Source organism: Danio rerio, chromosome 12, assembly GCF_052040795.2.
Source record: "Danio rerio strain M-AB ecotype USA chromosome 12, GRCz13ab, whole genome shotgun sequence".
Taxonomy (NCBI): domain Eukaryota; kingdom Metazoa; phylum Chordata; class Actinopteri; order Cypriniformes; family Danionidae; genus Danio; species Danio rerio.
The window spans coordinates 9,558,716-9,577,669 of record NC_141032.1 but is presented as its reverse complement, the minus strand read 5'-3'; the positions used below and the strand labels follow the sequence as shown (position 1 = coordinate 9,577,669).

General features: G+C 33.6%; 1 protein-coding gene across 11 annotated transcripts in view; it reads left to right on the top strand.

Moving 5' to 3' along the window:
- exoc6 (exocyst complex component 6) overlaps positions 1-17,382 on the top strand; it is a 122,652-nt gene extending 105,270 nt beyond the window's left edge. For 4 of the 11 annotated variants that reach the window (XM_087274849.1, XM_087274845.1, XM_087274850.1 and 1 more), the window contains 3 exons: positions 7,684-7,796; positions 10,452-10,463; positions 15,892-17,382. In XM_087274849.1, coding sequence (XP_087130975.1) covers positions 7,684-7,796; positions 10,452-10,463; positions 15,892-16,024 — 258 coding nt within the window. In that variant the 3' untranslated portion in view covers positions 16,025-17,382. Of the gene's footprint in view, positions 1-7,683; positions 7,801-10,451; positions 10,464-15,891 lie in introns of all 11 variants that reach the window. The other 7 variants (XM_087274851.1, XM_087274847.1, XM_087274852.1 and 4 more) reach the window with 2 other exon arrangements.
- Positions 17,383-18,954: the final 1,572 nt, after the last annotated feature.

Sequence of the window (18,954 nt, the reverse complement as noted above, 5' to 3'; positions counted from 1 at the left end):
TGCCTTCACATGTAAAGGCTGTGGAGACAGATTCATTTGTTGATCATTTATTTTAATTAAACTATATTATGAAGATGCTGCTCACCAGTGCAGCCTGTCTCTCTCCTGCCCTCAGTAATGCAAACGTGTGAATAAATGTGTAAAAATACAGACATATTAACTGTCATTTTAACGTGATCAAGTGATTTTTCGTCTTTTTTTATTCATCTGAACACATGTAACTCAGTCATAACTGCAATATTTACACTCCTCCAATAAAACGTATAGCAGATGTGACTGTATAAGCTGCTTTTCGCTGTACGTCGTGACATAAAAGGAATATCGAATGTTGCTCTGTGTCCATCAAGCCATAGACTTGTTCCTCCTCACGCCTCATTTCTGTCATCTGTTAAGGTCAGCAGGCTGTGTGCATGCGAACGATACACTTATTTAAACGTGTCTTATGATAATACTATAGGCAGATTTATACATGCAGTTTTAAAACTTTTAGAACAACCGCAAAGCAAAACAGATGTATTTCCCACGTAAAAACGATCCAAAAGGCACATATGTCTATGTATTTTTGCGTATTTATTTGTTTATAATATATAGCGTGGATTATAATATAATATACAGAGAGATTAACTCTTTGTCATGGACATTATTTCTAAAAATGAGCTTGATAAGTTGTCTGTAGCAGGGAGGGGCTGACGTCACAGACGAGCGCCCCGAGGGCTCTGTAGTCTGTTTATAGCCTAATGTTAGCTTTTTAACTCTTGCGTTTGCATTTAAGATCCAAAAGTGCTCCAAGTTGTATTTTCGTGTTAGGATTATCCGGCTGGACAAAACGTGCAAGTGTAATGAACTGTGTTTGAACACAGAGCTTATTATTTGCAATCTTCCAAAAGCCTATGGGAAAATCCAATAGGGATTTTCTCGGGGGAACCAGTTTTATGCTATCAGCCGATTAGCCTACAAAGTGACGTCATAGTTCCTCCACTCTATTACATATTCTAATGGCCCTATTCCACTGTGCGATACGGTTTAGTACAGCAGGGGTACAAAACAAAGGTCCTGGAGGGCCGCAGACCTGCAGCATTTAGTGCGCAGTTTAGCTTTAAACTAATTAAACTCACCTGATCAAAGTAATTGAGACTTTCAGGGATGTTTAAAACCTACAAATAAGTCTGGGTTAGGAGATGCGATTCTCCAGGAACTGAGTTTAACACCTGTGCAGTAGTATGGTACATATTTATGTCAATTTCCACTGTCAAAGGTACTGTGAGCTTTAAACACCGGTTATACACAGCTTTTGACCAGAGGAGAACTGATCCAAGGACTGAGTCTGGTTTCTCCCAAGGGTTTTCTTTATTTCTTTCAATTCGTTCAAAAGGAACTTTGTTTCGTATGGATTTTATTTGACATTACATCATTTTAGTTTATTCTTAAATATCGTTTGATGTATACCAAGGCCTTTACTGTGAGTTGTTTTAAACACCTGTCATACACAGCTTTTGGCCAGAGGACAACTGATCTTCATTTCTGTTAATTCGATCAAAATAAAAAAAAATATTTTATTTGAAATGTTGCCAATTCAGTTTGTTCTTCAATTTCGTTTGAAGTATGCTGTGGCCATTGAGTTTTACAGCTTTGGGCCAGAAGAGAACTGGTCTAAAAACTGAGTCTGGTTTCTCCCAAAGTTCATTGGTGGAGTTTTGGTTACTTGCCACTGTTGCCTTTAGCTTGCTTAGCTGGAATCAGCGGAGCGGCTCTACAGTGGACCATCCATCCACATTGATAAAAAGGTTACATCACTTGACTTGGCCCGTTCATAAGAACTGAAGAAACTCTCAGCTCTGGATTCATCTACATGCCACATATTAGTCAGAGTGGCGTTGTTCAGCCTGTCACGACTTCAACCGCTCGCCAAGACCTCTCGATTACCATTAGCATGACGCCGCTTTGATCTTCACCAGGTTTCTTGGAGGATTTGCTGACAGCTTCTCTCAAGTGCGCTCCGAGATCTCTGGCTCCAATTCAAGCAGCGTGACTTGGACAGGGTCAGAGATAAGGAGAGCAGCACACGGGCGGTCAGAATTTACCTATTCACCCCAACCCCCCCGCCTAGATAACCATCCCGTCATGCATTATGACGCAGATCTGCCCTAGAGCTGCTATCACTGGCCAGTGTTGAATAGATGCAGGGCTTAGGCTTTTTTTCTTTGAGCTTGTGCCGACACCAAATAGAGAGGTCACCGTGTCCCTGCCAATCACGCAGTGGCTAATGGAGACCGGTGTTTACTCTGTCGTGTTTTAAACATTTGCTTAAGTCCTTGTTGTCTGTAAGGTGATACTGCGCAGATGCTTGTACTAATGCTGATAAAAATTCACTTGTTCACATTACTTAAGAGGGACTGATATGTCTGAAGGCACATTTCTGAACATGCCTAGCTTTACTATGGTGCTTTCACAAGTATATCAGGGGTTAGTAGACTAAAAGTAGCAACAATACCAGCTTGAATGTAGTTTCATGAGATTATTGCTTGTGGTGGCTACTTATTGCAGCAGTTATATCTAATGTAAAACATGACAAAATCACTTTTTCCATGTTTCGTGCTGTGAAATGAATACTATAAACAGCTTCTACTTAAATTGTATATGTATTGTGTTATTCAGGTATTTATTTCCTTCTTTTTTTGTGATTCCCTTTGAATCTATCATTGACCTTGTGGATTTTAGGGGTCTTGTATTACAGTTTGAGCTACAGAAATGTTCAACTGTTTGGGTGGGTAAGATTTTGAAAAAAAAAATTGAAAAAAGGCCATTTTGCTAATCAAGGTTATGTTTATTGGATCAGAAACAAACAGATCTTATTGAGAAATAATGGATCACAAAACAAGTCATATTTTAATCTAAAAGTTATATATATAATTATATAAAGATTACATAAATCGTTTCATTGATGTATAATTTGTTAGGACAAAATTTGGCCAAGGTACTACAATTAAAAAAAAAAAAAGTGGAATCTGAGGGTTCAAAAAAATGTGAAATATTTAGACAATCGCCTCTTAATCGATTTTCAAAGTGTATTGTTGACTTTTTTACAAATATACCAGTGCTACAGGGTAACATTTTAATTTGACTGTTTTCTACTGTTTAATTTATTTTTTAATGCAAAGCGAGGCTGAATTTTCACCACCTTTACTCAATAATTGTCATGATCAGGTAGAATCATTCCAATATAAACATTTGAAGAGTTCAGATGCAAAACCCTCTAAATCCATCAGAGCTCTTGTCTTGAAAATGAGCATTTTCTACACTCTCAGAAATAAAAGTGCAAGAATTCTCACTCGGGCAGTACCTTTTCAAAAAGTACCCATTTGTACCTGAAGAGTCTATATTGGTCCCTCAAAGGTACATTTTAGGTGCATTTGGGTATTAATGTGTACCTTTAAGAGAGAGAGAGAGAGAGAGATACTCCTGTGGTTAAGATAAGGCTTTCCATAGATTAGTGAGCAAAATAGAAATCATTTTAGTACTTATTATCATTTCCATTAGATATTAACTTTTAAAAATGGTTTTAAAACCAACAATTTTTCAGATTTAATTTAGATATCACTTTATGTTATTTTATTTAATTGTTTGACATATTTATTTGAATATTTTATCCATAATTTTCCCTCTACATCCAGATAAGCAGCAGTCCAAACTGATTATTGATCATTGAATTATTTTCCCCTGTGGCTTTCCATAGATTAGTGAGCAAAAAAGAAATTATAGAAATTATTTCAGTACATATTATCATTATTTCTTTCTTTTTAATATTATTTTTTTAAATGGTAAACTTTTTATGTTTAATTTAGAATTCACTTTAACATTTGTTATAATGTTATTATAATAGTTGTACATATTTATATAAATATTTATACGTACAATTTTTCCTTCATTCCAGATATTGCATATATATATATATATATATATATATATATATATATATATAGCTTTTTATAGATTAGTGAGCTAAAAGCTAGCAGAGTTTTAAAAATTATTTTAATACTTGTTGTCATTATTTAATTCTTTTAAATATTTATATTTAAAATCTTTCAACTTTTTTAGATATCACTTTAACATTTATTGTAATGTTATTTTAATTGTTTTACATATTTATTTGAATATTTGTACGTATAATTTCCCCTTCATTCCAAATATTGCATCCTGTGTAATCCACAAATACTAAAAACATCCAGTTATAATAAATAAAAGTCCTGACTAGATATTGATTATTTAATTATTTTTCCCCTCTGGATAAAATATGAGTTTTCCATTAGTGAGCTAGAAATTATTTTAATACTTATTATCATTATTTCATTCCTTTAAATATAAAAATATCAACTTTTTCAGATTTAATTTAAATATCACTTTAACATTTAATATAATATTATTTTAGTTGTTTTGATATTTATTTATGCATACATTGTTTCCTCCTTTATTCCAGATGCAGTGCATACATAATTTTTTTTAATGGTCAACATTTTTTTAATTTAATTTAGATGTCAATTTAACTGATATAATAATGTTATTTTAATTGTTTGACTCTTTTATTTGAATATTTATAGATATAATTTCCCCCTTTCATTCCAGATTTTGCATCCTGAGTAGTCCACAAAATGCTAAAAACATTCAGCTCTACTAAATAGCAGTCAAAACTGATTATTGATTTGACTTTAACCAATGCATGACCTCATTTCACGTATATCATGAATAGCATGTAAATCTGTTTGATTAGTGTACAAGCAGCCAAATGTATAAACAGAAAACTAATTGATCTGGCTAAATCACCCAGGTCAAGGTCCTCAAATATTGACATTTACAAGCAATCTCAACATGGGCAATCCCGTTGCCCACAATACCCTGCAGGGTCTTGCTGTGCTTAGCAGCAATATTGTCACAGCCCAGCAGGAGCAGCAAACAGCACTGAATAACGATCCGATAAAAAACAGACCTCCACAATACGGACCACATAGTAGGTGTGAAGTGCTATTTGCCCCCCTGAACCCTCCTCTCCCGTCCTTCCATAATGAACGAGCCATCCAGGAATTGTCCCCCATTGATTGATATTGATTTGCATACACAGAGGTGAGTGATCTGAGCCTCTCTTCAGCAAATTAAGTTCAATGTGTCCAGAGCCTTGCTTTTGAATCCGAGTTGCAAAAGTGGCAGGGAGCCCGCTGACCAGAGCACCGCGGAGCCAGGATTAGCTCCTCTGCGGGTTATCTGGAGGTCATGGAGGGATTTCTCTTCCTTTTGCATTTAAAGTGCTCCCAGCTCCCCAACAAGTGCCCTAGTACTAACCCCCGCCATTAGTGGCTGACCTCACACACTTCTCTTTGGGCAGCGCACTGCACCAAAACTTAGACCTGACTTCAGGAAAACAAAAATGTAAAAAAGATGTTTAACTTTACAATCAGAGTTAAAAAAAAACACACACATATATATATTTATATATATATATATATATATATATATATATATATATATATATATATATATATATATATATATATATATATATATATATATATATTTATATATATATATAAATATATATTTATATATATATATATATATATATATATATATATATATATATATATACATATATATATATATATATATATATATATATATATATATACATACATACACACACACACACACACACACACACACACACACACACACACACACACACACACATATATATATATATATATATATATATATATATATATATATATATATATATATATATATATATATATATATATATATTTTTTATTTTTTTTGTCAAATTTTCAGACCTAAGGAAAAAAATAGCAATTACCTAATTTGAATATATGTTGTCTTATTGGCTTGTCTTATAATTATTAGCCCTCTTGTGAAAATTTTTAATATATATTTTGGTAACACTTTAGAATAATGATCGATTAGTTATTGTTTGTTTACTAACATTAACTTAATATAAATAGTCTTGCAAGCTTTAGTTCAACATTAACTATTGCATATTATTAAAACCTATTTACCTTTTGATGTTGTTCTTGTTGACATTAGTCAATGCACTGTGAGTTAACGGGAAACCTAAATAAAAATTAACTAACATTAACGGAGATGAACAAATATCGTAATAAATGTATTACTAATTGTTTTGTAATGTTAGTTTATACATTATGGAAAACTGCTATTGAACTAAAAGAACTTTTTGGTGCACATTTTGTAAACTTAATAGTTTCAATAACTGATTTTGTTGCGGTTGCCATCATGGCAGTAAATAATATTTACTATTTACTACTTTGCAAGATGGGATTCATCTTATAATGCGATTTAAAGGCTTAATAAGGTAAAGGTAGGTTAATAAGGCATTCAGTGGACAACAGTGGTTTGTTCTGTAGCCAATCGGGAACAATAATAATTTTTAAGGTGGCTAATAATATTGATTTTAATTACATTTTTGACACATTTTTAAAATTATTCTTTTAAATTCTAACCAAAGAAGACTTTGTCTAGAAAAAAATATCATAATAACAATGAAAATACAGTAACTTGTACAATAAGAAATTAAGAGTTAAGTAGGAAAGTAAAGGTTTTTTTATATAGAACCTTTCCCAGACATTGAGTCACAAAGTTGTTAATAATATTTAAAGATTATCATTCATGGTACTTTAGCCTAATAATATTGACTTTTTTTTTTTTTTTTTTTTTTTTTTAAGCCAAACTAAGTGAAATAAGATTTTAAAAAACTTAGGAAGTACTGTAAAAACTGCATTTCGTGGAACTGGAAGTACTGCATATGTAATGACAATAAAGTTAAAACGGTCACACTTTACAATAAGGTTCATTAGTTAATGTTAATTAAAGCATTTACTAACATGAACAAACCATGAACAATACATTTACTACTGTATTTGTTCATGTTAGTTACCATTAGTTAATGAAAATACAGTAGTTCATTGTTAGTTCATGTTAACTCATGGTGCATTAACTAATGTTAACAAGCATGGACATGAATGTTAATAATGCATTAGTAAATGTTCATTTATGACTAATAAATGCTGTACATGTGATGTTCATTATTAGTTCATGTTAGTAAATGCATTAACTAATGAACCTTATTGTAAAGTGTTACCGTTAAATCTAATCTAAATCTAATCTAACAATTTTCTTTGCTCTGTTTAACATGAGTTAATTAAAAGTTTTTTTTACAACAGTCAAATATATATACATATAAATTATTCATATAATTAATCCTAAATTCTGACTTATTATTGTACAATAACTGTTATTGTTATGCAATAACTGAAAGTTATTTTTTTCAGCCAGCAAGTTTATGACCAGAAAGGCTTCTTCCAAAAGATAATAAGATGATCCACAAGAGGCATTATTTACATTTAAGCAAAAACTTAATTTTAAATAATTTTGGGCTTGACTGTAAGTCTCCTAAAATAAACCTCAAGTGTACTTGCAAATTCAGCATTGTATTAGTTAATTAAGACTGGCAGTGCTAATTATTAATAGGCTAAATCAAATCTCTATTAAGTTCAATTTATTTTATTCTTCAGTATTTATTTAAAGCCTGTATATTTGGTTTGCTCAAAGTGTTGTATATCAGTCTTTGCTCACTTGAGACATCTGTGTTCTGTGTTTCAGCTCCTAGATCTGTTCATGGTGTGGGATTGGTCCACGTATCTGGCAGACTACGGGCAGCCAACCTCAAAGTACCTGCGGGTGAACCCCTCCACTGCGCTAGCACTTTTGGAGAAGTACGTATCATTTGCTTCTCTTTCAAGTGCAGAAATGTGAAAAACAAACTCCTGGGAAATCAGTTCAACTTTCTAAAATGCTTAAAATAATTACATTTCTGACAAGAATGGAATTGAATCTGGAATGTCATTTTAAAATTATGTAACTTTGAATTGATCCTTTAAAAATACTAAAATATTGAACATATCTCCTGCTAACAATGAGTAAAAAAGCCATTGCAAAGAAATGGCTCAAGGACGATCCTCCATCTGTTGGTGAACGGCATGACATTGTAAAAGAGGTCTATGATATGGAAGTACTGACACTTCAGACAACAATCCTATAAAATCTCTTCATGCAGGGGAAAGTGGTTATGTTTTAATTTTATTGCAGTGTTTTTATTTAGATGTATCTGAAATCCTCCTTCAAAGGCTTTTCAATCTTTTATATTTAACCCTTAACAGAACTTTGTATGGCAGGATCTGATCAAACATAAATACTTATGAATGTAAATAAGATTGTATCTAGTGACCGGAGTACTTAGTATTTTATGTTGTTTTGTTTTTTAGTCATTTGAAAGTGTTTTTTTTTTGTTACTATTTGTTTGAAAAATAATAATAAAAAAACATATTACAGCTTACATTAAACCTTAATAGATATAATGTTGCCTTCAAGCCCTGAAATTCTTAACAGCAAAGTTATTTTGTTTGCATTCGGCATATTTTTGAGTTCAAAATCGTTTTTCAAAGTCTTTCAGGATTGCTATACTCTTACTAGAAGAAGTGTTTAGATGAGATATGTAAATATGTGCTCTCTGCGTTCTTCTAAGTAAGTAAATAAACATACAACAAAGCAAAACATCTAGCACAGTGAATCTCTGGCATCTCCGGTCAATTGACATTTATTTAAATACACTAACTGGCCATTTTATTAGGTACACCTTACTAGTACTAGGATGAATCCCCCCTTTTGCCTCCATAACTGCCTTAATCCTTTATGGAAGCTTCAACAAGGTACTGGAAATATTCCTCAGAGATTTTGGTCCATATTGACATGATAGCATCACGCAGTTGCTGCCAGTCTGAGATGATTCGCGCATTACGACATGGTGCATTATCCATCCAAGTAGCCATCAGAAGATGGGTACACTGTGTTCATAAAGGGATGGACATGGTCAGCAACAATACTTGGGTTGGCTGTGGCGTTGACATGATGTTCAATTGGTACTAATGGGCTCAAAGTGTGCCAAGAAAATACCCCCCACACCATTACACCACCACCACCAGCCTGAACTGTTGATACAAGGCAGGATGGATTTATGCTTTCATGTTGTTGATGCCAAATTCTGACCCTACCATTTGAATATCGCAGCCGAAATTGAGACTCATCAGACCAGGCAACGTTTTTCCATCTTCTATATACCAATTTTAGTGAGCCTGTGCGAATTGTACCCTCAGTTTCCTGTTCTGAGCTGACAGGTGTGGCACTGGTGTGATCTTCTGCTGCTGTAGCCCATCGGCCTCAAGGTTGGACGTGTTGTGCATTCAGAGATACTCTTCTGCATATCTCCGTTGTAACGAGTGGTTGTTTGAGTTACTGTTGCCTTTCTATCAACTTGAACCAGTCTGACCATTCTCCTCTGACCTCATCAACAAGGCATTTGCACCCACAGAACTGTCACTTCTTTTCACTTTTTCGGACCTTTCTCTGTAAACCCTAGAGATGATTGTGAGTAAAAATCCAAGTAAATCAGCTGTTTCTGAAATTCTTAGACCAGCTTGTCTGGCACCAAAGACCATGCCACGTTCAAAGTCACTTGAATCAGCTTTCTACCCATTCTGATGCTCGGTTTGAACTGCAGCAGATCGTCTTGACCTTGTCTACATGCCTAAATGCATTGAGTTGCTGCTATGTGATTGGCTGATTAGAAATGTGCGCTAGCGAACAGTTGGACAGGTGTACCTAATAAAGTGGCCATTGAGTGTAGGTCTTCGAAGGATAGATCACCCAAACATAAACATCATTTACTCACTTATTTCAAACCTTTATGGCATTCTTTATTCTGTTAGATCATTTGGAAAATGCTGCAGGCCTGTAACCATTGACTTCTATAGTATTTGTTTTTTCTACTGTGAAAGTCAATGGTTACAGGTTTTAAGCATTCTTTAAAAATATCTTCTTTGGTGTTCAGAGGAATGAATGAAACTAAAGGTTTGGAACCACTTGAGAGTTAGTAAAAAAAGGGGAGTAAATTGGCATTTTGGTGTGAACTAGCCATTTAAAATCAGTTGTTTGCCTCTAAATCAGTAAGCTTTACAGTGTTAAAAATGTGACTAAATAAATTGTCATCTAAAAATATGTACGATTATTTTTAAAACTAAACCAAATTTTTAAAAAACTTACTTTTGACCGGATTTTGTTAAAAAAAATTAAAGGCTCTAGTTTTTTGTTCAATCTTTTGTTCAATCTTTTTATTTTCTTCAATAATTTTCTAATGATTTCGCTTGAAGTATTTGAGGGCTATTAGAAGGCACCTGACAGCATGTGAATTTTCCAACAGAACCTCAAACATGAAAGAACAAAAGAGTTTTAACAGTGGAGTTTTACGTTGTCATTTAAACTTAATATATAAACTTGGTCCTCTTTCTTTTTTTCTTTTTACTAACCAATGGCAGAGTCAACAGAGGGTACGTAGATCCTTGAATTCTTTGTCCGTGGTAATGTGTTATGCTGCATGCTAAGACTGTTACATACGTAGACATTTTAAAAATCATTTCATCGTCATTTGTTCATCTCAAACCCATTACAGCATGCATACTTTACAATATGAAACATTCACATATCATGATATACAAGTCGTGCATCACCATATCATGATGATTTTGGTCTGTACTGAAAAACGCGACACATGCTTACTGTAAATATATGCTTCAGGATTTATTTTTGCAAAACTGTGAAAACATAACTCTGTTAAAGTCAAAATGATTAGCCCTTCAGTAATTTTCTTTTCTTTTTCAAATATTTCCCAATTGCTGTTTAACAGAGCAAGGAGTTTGTCTTTTTTTGAAACTTTTTATTTAAGATTTTCAATATCATTTTTCCAGAGCAACCCCTTCCCCAACAATTTAGCCCCTTACAGATGAGGAAGTACATAAAAAAAATTTATTATAATGAAATTATAAAAAAATAATATTAATAAATAAATAATTAAAAGAAAATAAGTAAAATGAATAAAAGGGGCTGGCATCATAATTACTTTTCAGGGTATACATCAAGTTACATTGTGTTACATTGTAGTTACCTTAAATTACAGTGGTGAGTAACCTTTAAATATATACATCTCTAAATATGTCATAATACATTTCCACCTCTTCAGAAAAATATCAGTCTTCATTTGTAGGCATACAGTCATTTTATTATTTAGACCTGTTTAAGTTTCTGAATCCACTGAGCCACCTTTGGGGAACCTTCTTCCATCAAATGTTCTTTTTTTTCTTTTTCTTTTTTTTTGCAACCAGTAATAATACCCTTAGTACAGATCTTGTTTCTTCATTAAACATTTCTTTGGACAGTGCTTCCAGTAAGCACATAACTGGATCAAGGGGTATTTCTATATCTAATTTCTTACCTATTTCTTTTTTAACCTTTTTCCAAAATTCTTGAATCTTAGGATAGTCCCAAAAATGATTATATGTTCACCAATTTTCCCCAACAGAAAGCAACAGATATTAAAAAAGACATTATTAGATATTACAAAAGGAGTATTAAAGTACCTCATTTTTACTTTCCAATCAAATCCTTTCCATAATTGACAATTAATTCCTTTATGACATCCTTTACATAACTCAATCCAGACCTCAATTATGGTATTTAGTTCTAGTTCCATTTTCCTTTAACGTGATCTGTATTTTGTACAGTATTATTTACTAAGCTTTTGTATTAATGGGAGACGTGTTTTTTAGCTGGAGGTTTTTTTTTTTTGTTTTGTTTTTTTGCAATATTTATGAAGTATTCCTCTATTTTATTTGCTTCTTGCATGACTACATCTTTTTCTTTATGGTTTGTGCAAGAATTTTCACAGTATTTCCTATAATATTTTCTCTTCTGGAGAAAGTCTTTTTGGTTTTATTTCTGGTAGAATAAAAGCATTTAAGGTCAATGTTATTTGCACCTTTAAGCAATATCTTCCTTTGATTTTCTACAGAACAAACCTTTATTATATAATGATCTGCCTGATGTCACTTTAAGGTGAATACTAGTATATTGAAAAATATCTAGTCAAATATTATTTACTGTCATCATGGCAAAGATAAGATAAATCAGTTATTAGAGATGAGTTATTATTATTATTATAATTTTTATTTGTTTATTTGGCAGGGACAGTGTACATTAATTAGCATTTCTGCCAATGCACCAGAATTAGCCCGAAGGCTATTTTTCATCTGTTGTCCCTTAACAACCTAGAAAAAACAATACAAAAATTATACAATCTATCAAACATTTAAAAAGTACTAAAATAGACATGGTCATATAGATGTTAAAAGAGAATATTTACAAATTAAGCTAAAACACCAACATTGTATAATAGAGATAAAAATAGTTGAAACACATTTAAACAACAGATCATTAAGCAGCCTGATCTCACGAGAAAACGTAAGTATTTTACGTTTTGGCAGTTTAGTGGCTAATTCGTACGAATTCGTACGAGTTCAGTCGTAAGAAAATGTACGAATTTAAAAAGGAGGCGTGGCACCTAACCCCACCCCTAAACCCAACCGTCATTGGGGGATACGCAGATCGTACTAAAATGTACAAATTAGATCGTACGAATTTGTACGAATTAGCCACTAAATGAAAAAGTTACGAATTGCCGTGAGATTGTGTTGTCATTAAGATGGTGGGCACAATTGGAAACATGCTATTAAAGCTATTGTGTTTAGAAATGTGTTAAAGAAATCTCTCCGTTAAACAGAAATTGGTGAAAAAATAAACAGGGTGGCTAATTATTCAGGTGGGCTAATAGTTCTGGCTTCAACTGTATGTTTGACTTCAGTTTTTGTTCTTTTTAACATTATTTGTTCTATTATTACAGTGATCCTTTACATCAACCAGTAAAACCACTTTGAGCATCACAAAAAAGAGTATTCTACGGAACCCCGGAAGGGACGTAGTGGAGAAGAAAAAAAATGGGTGGGTAAAAAAAAATAATGGGTGGGAGGAAAATATATATTTCTAAGTTTTTTGCGTTCTCTCGCAAAGTTTTGCGTTCCCTCGCAAAGATGTTTTGCGTTCCCTCGCAAAGATGTTTTGCGTTTTCTCGCAAAGATGTTTTGCGTTCCCTCGCAAAGATGTTTTGCGTTATCTCGCAAAACTGTTTCTCCACAAACACTTCCTGTTCACTGCACTCACGTAAACCCTCCCGTTTTTGCCGAAATTCTCCCGTATTTTACCATTCTACCCCACTTTCTTTACATTACTGTGCGTATGCTACCTATGAACCAGTGAATGCATGTATAAGCGCTGACTGACAGACGCGCTTCGTACAATAAACTGATCCCAGATCAGCGTCTGTACACGCCATTTACAGAGGAGCGGGTGTATGTTTAAACAGACAAATACACTGAATAATATGAAGTTTCTATGGACTGCTTTCATTATAGATCTGTGCATTCTTACAGAGACACCTCTGTTATCAAACTAAACAAAACATGAGATTCATTTGCTGCGCACTTGTTTGATAACAGAAATGTCCCTTTAAATGGCGCGTACAGACGCTGATCTGGGATCAGTTTATTGTATGGCGCGCGTCTGTCAGTCAGCACTTAAACATGCATTCACTGGTTCAGAGGTTGCAAAGTGAAAGGCGACAATCAGCGCACAGTAATGTAAAGAAAGTGGGATAGAATGGAAAAATATGGGAGAATTTCAGCAAAAACGGGAGGGTTTACGTGTGTGCAGTGAACAGGAAGTGTTTGTGGAGAAACAGTTTTGCGAGAGAACGCAAAACATCTTTGCGAGGGAACGCAAAACATTTTTGCGAGGGAACGCAAAACTTTGCGAGAGAACGCAAAAAACTTAGAAATATATATTTTCCTCCCACCCATTTTTTTTCTTTCACCCATTATTTTTTTTTTACCCACCCATTTTTTTCTCCTCCACTACGTCCCTTCCGGGGTTCCGTAGTATTCTGTTTGTTTGTTTTTTATTAATATTATAGTTGATACTGTAATATCAGGCGTTTAATGGCCTTTATAAAATATATTGAGAATACGGAAGAAAAAAAGGTGCTCAGTTTTACTTTTTGCACTGAAAACAGGGCAAAAGAGCAGCATTGCAGTCTACTTACATTAAATGCCTATGAATAGTATCATTCTTTTACTCTTATGTCTTATGTCTTTTTCATCGCAGAAGTATAAACCAGCCTTAAGCTTTAAATCACAATCATTTATGAAAATCGAGTGGGAAAAAAACTAGCCACCGAATTTGATCTGAAAAGCGTTTTGTGCTTCGGCACCACCAAGTAGCTCAAGGCATGTGAACAAAACTGCGAATCTCATTGTTCGGTCAGTTTTTTACGCGGTGCGTCAAACCAAAGAAACACTGAGGTGGTGTTTTCTTTAAAATTGCTCTTTTAAAATGCCTGCCATTTTGTGTGCAATCCATCGCTATCTCACGGCAATTCGTAACTTTTTGCTTTAGTATTCTTTCTTTTTTTTCTTTTTTAATTAAAATGAGCAACAATTGGTCTAGCCACATAGAAACGTTAGATTAGGTTTCATAATAATCATAATCAGAAAATAATCTGAAACTGTCGGCTCCTTTTAAAGGAATGTTGCACAAATACAGAATTATATTTAATTTTAATTTCCTCAGGGTGAATTGAAAGCTTTGGGTTCAAATGCTTTGGTATTCTTTAGATTTCTTTTTTATTATTAAAATGAGCAATAATTGGTCCAGCTACAGAGAAACGTTAGCTTCATTTCATAGTTTCAACCTATTTTGTTTCCTAAATTTATTTTCACCGGCCATTTTTGCACTGATTAAAAGATTATTTAGGTTTGCCTTTCAACAAGCAACTGTATATGCTAATGTATTTACATTACCATTATATAAACACAGAAAAAATTGACGCACGCAAAATTGTTGCAAACAATTATATGTGTTGAATTTAAATAAACAAGTTATATTTAGAAATGTTCAACTTAATTTGTTTGTTTAAATCACTAATTTGTTTGTTTAACCACTTAACCTAAAAAAAAAAAAAGAGTAAATCCAAGGAATCATCTTAAAAATTATTTTGAATGAATGGAATGTAAATATAAAACATTTGTTGTTAGCTCTGAGTGGTCCCATAACATTTTGATTTAGTGACTAATTCGTATGAATTCGTACAATTTCGTAGGATTTTCTTATCCCTCAATGAGGGTTGAGTTTAGAGCCGGGGTTTGGTGCCGTGCCTCCTTTTTTATACATTTTCAAATTGTACATCTTCATACTACCGAACTCGTACGGATTAGTCACTAAACTGACAAAACGTACAATAGTTACGAGATCAGGCTGGTACAATCCTATCCGCTTGTTAAGTGTGACGTCACGCGAAGCGGCTTCCGGGTCCAAGCGCTCTATTCAACTGAATGGGGAGACTCATGAAATGGTAATAATAAACGTTTACAAAGCGATTTAAGGCTTTCGAAAATCACGATCGCAATATATATGTCCATGCCTAATATCCGATGGCCAGAAAGTGATTAATTTTTTTTATAAATTGTTAAATTTTTGGTTTTTGTTATGCAGCAAGCCCAGAGATTGTTGTGTACACAATGATTTTATATAAAATTAACTTTAATGTGTGATAAGAATAAAACGTGATCATAAACAAATGATTTCTCCACTCAAATGAGTGGAGCCGGACCCGGAAAGTTGGACCCGGAAACAGTATTACATACGTCACAAACCCGTCACCACTTAACAAGCGGATTAGCGATCTTTGTTTATCCATGAGGTGTTAAATTTCAGCTATAATTGCGCGCAATAATCGTCCTAGCATCTTCAAAAGTTTTCTTCATTATTCATTTGACTTCTGCTACATACTCTCTTCCCAATGTCCTTTTTCAGGATGAAAGACACGAGTAAAAAGAACAACATCTTCTCACAGTTCAGGAAGAATGATCGCGACCGGCAGAAGCTGATCGAGACTGTGGTGAAGCAGCTGAGAAGTCTGGTCAATGGCATGTCCCAGCATTCCTAGAGTCGTCCACATGAACTCCAAACACTGGGTTAGACAATATAACTTATAAATTAGATTTTCTTTTCATTGGCCCCCCCTTGTTTTTTGTTTTGCTCAAAATCCAGTAACTCACTGTAAAGTAAGAACTCTCCGAAAAGTACCGTGGTATATATTTTGACTGCATCCTCTATGTCTTCTGCCAGAATATTCACCACTGTAGGCTAATAATGTAAATATCGGGCAAAGATGAAGAAAGAAAAAAAAGAAGAAGTGAACAGAAGTTATGCAGTAATTTTTTGTAATGTATTTTTAAAGGTTGAGAATTATGTTTTGTACGTTGTGAAAGTGCAATGACTCTAACACTACACTTGAGAGAGTGTGTGTGCGTGCGTGTGACTGCTGATCGGTCATATTGCAACCTGTATGAAATTCTCCCTAGCGTACCATGGATGAAGTTTTTATTGTACATATTTTTAAATATATTTAACTCTCCTATGGAATCATGCTTCCCATGGGTCTGCCTTGAGTTGAGTTTCACTCACATTAGGTAAGTCATCAATGCTAAAAACATTTGCATGAGAGTGCTTCGTTTTTATTTCGCTTTCAAGTCGACAGGCTTCAAACAAAAGAATCTAAAACTGTCGGCTCCGTTTGAAGGAATGTTGCACAAATGCGCCACAGAATTATATTTAATTTTAATTTCCTCAGGGTTAATTGAAAGCTTTGGGTTCAAATGCTTTAGTATTCTTTAGATTTCTTTTTTATTATTAAAATGAGCAATAATTGGTCCAGCTACAGAGAAACGTTAGCTTCATTTCATAGTTTCAACCTATTTTGTTTTCTTCATTTGATATTCACCGGGCATTTTTGCACTGATTAAAAGATTATTTAAGTTTGCCTTTCAACAAGCAACTGTATATGCTAATGTATTTAAATGACCATTGTATATACCACACTATTTTGTTAAAATCGGGCGGGAAAAAATGGAATGTAAAGATAAAACTTTTGTCGTTAGCTCTGAGTGGTCCCATATGTACGTTTCCTGTGATCTCACGACTGTAACGACACTAATTCTGGTTCTGCTTTAAAATAACTCTCATGACCTGCTTAACAAATCAGTAGTTACTTTATATTCCGATATTAAAATATATTAAATGAAGACATTTTGAATATGCATTACCTAATGATATGTTAAGCATTGTGTAATGTTTGTTATAATATTACTGAAGGTTAATTTGAAGTGTAACCCTGATGAGGATCACAATATCCCAAAGTCCCCATCTGCATTACCTGGAGTTCCTCAAACCCAAGTGACTTCAGATGTTTTCAAGGTCCACTCATTTTTATTTGTGTGCTTTAATAAAATATGATCACAAAAATATAGTTGTTGTTGGTGTTGCTGTTTTCTGCCTAATGTCTTAACAAGAGCTTTGTATTTCTAAATACTATTCAGGTTAAGGTTTAAAGGGTTGACATCTCAAGAACATGACATTTTATATTTAATCTAAAGTATTTTTTAAAAGGAAATAAATTGCTTTTTCAAAACAATTTAATAAAGAGCATATTAAATGCAATTGTCGAATGTTTTAAAACAAAAATGTCAAAATTTAGGTGAAATGATTGTCCGTGGCCTCGCAAAATCTGGTAGCCCAAGTCCCATGGACTATTGTTTTTTTTTTCAGTCCGGCTACCTAAATCTATCTACACCATGCCTGGCGGGCTATCTAGAAAGAAGTTGACCGATTGAAAAAACATAGCCCAGGGGCCTCAGGCCACCAGATTTTGCAAGCCTGTAACAATATGTACTTGTGGAACTATATACTTATTTTGACCTTTAAAAGTCATCATTATTTTTGGCTTAGAATTCAGTTAAACATAATTTTAACTCCTAATTGTCTTTGACCAGAAAAATAAATAAATACATTTTTAAACAGAATTTTAACTCCTAATTGTCTTTGACCAGAAAAATAAATAAATAAATACATTTATATATCTTATAACAATGAACAATACACTTTTTACAGTACACTCAAAAATGGCTTTTACTGCTTGTTCAAAGGGTTTATTTTAAATGAGTTGAAACACAATTCTTGTATATAATTGTTTTATGTTCAATCAACTGAAATATGTAAAAACTATACATTAAATTTAATTGATTTGTGTTGGGACAACATGAAGGAATTTTGTGGAAACCAGCATTTTTTGACTCGCAGTCCATTAAATAATGTTAACAAGCACAACGGTGGATTTACATAATTACGGTGGCTTGAGAAAGCCAACATACTATTTTTCTTCTTAGACTATTTTAAGAACGCATCTCCTCCTGGACCGTTCATACTACAACCACCAAACTAACTCCAAACCTCCAAACTATGCTGAATTAGGTTTCTTTTCCAACTGATCCCACTTACGGTTTACCGAAAACTGACATTAAAAATTGGCTTAACAAAAATTGGCTTAACATTGGAGCTAACTTTGTGACCTCATAACTTTGCGCCAGACTGTCATACAGACTTAAGTTTGAGCTCATTTAACTCAGACTACCAATCTGCCGATCACTGATGACCTTACTAGCCACACCCTAGCAACGACTTACAGCACCCAAGCAACTGTCCCATAGACTTCCATTGTAAAACTGCCATTGACTTTACATTGGACATACTAACAGCAAACCAATTCATGCTAACAACATACTAATCCATAATAATGACATACCGATCGACACTGGAAACATACTAATCATACTGGAAATATATATACAATATACCAATCCATACTAAAAACATAACAAACTTTACCTTTCTAGTTATTATTAAATGCTGTAGGTTATTGTTAGTAAATACATCAACTAATGAAAAGTTAGTGTATTTCATTGTAAGTCTGACTGATAACTTTCACATTGATCAACTCCAATGTTTACAGCAGAAAGGAGGCTTTAATAAAATGCCATC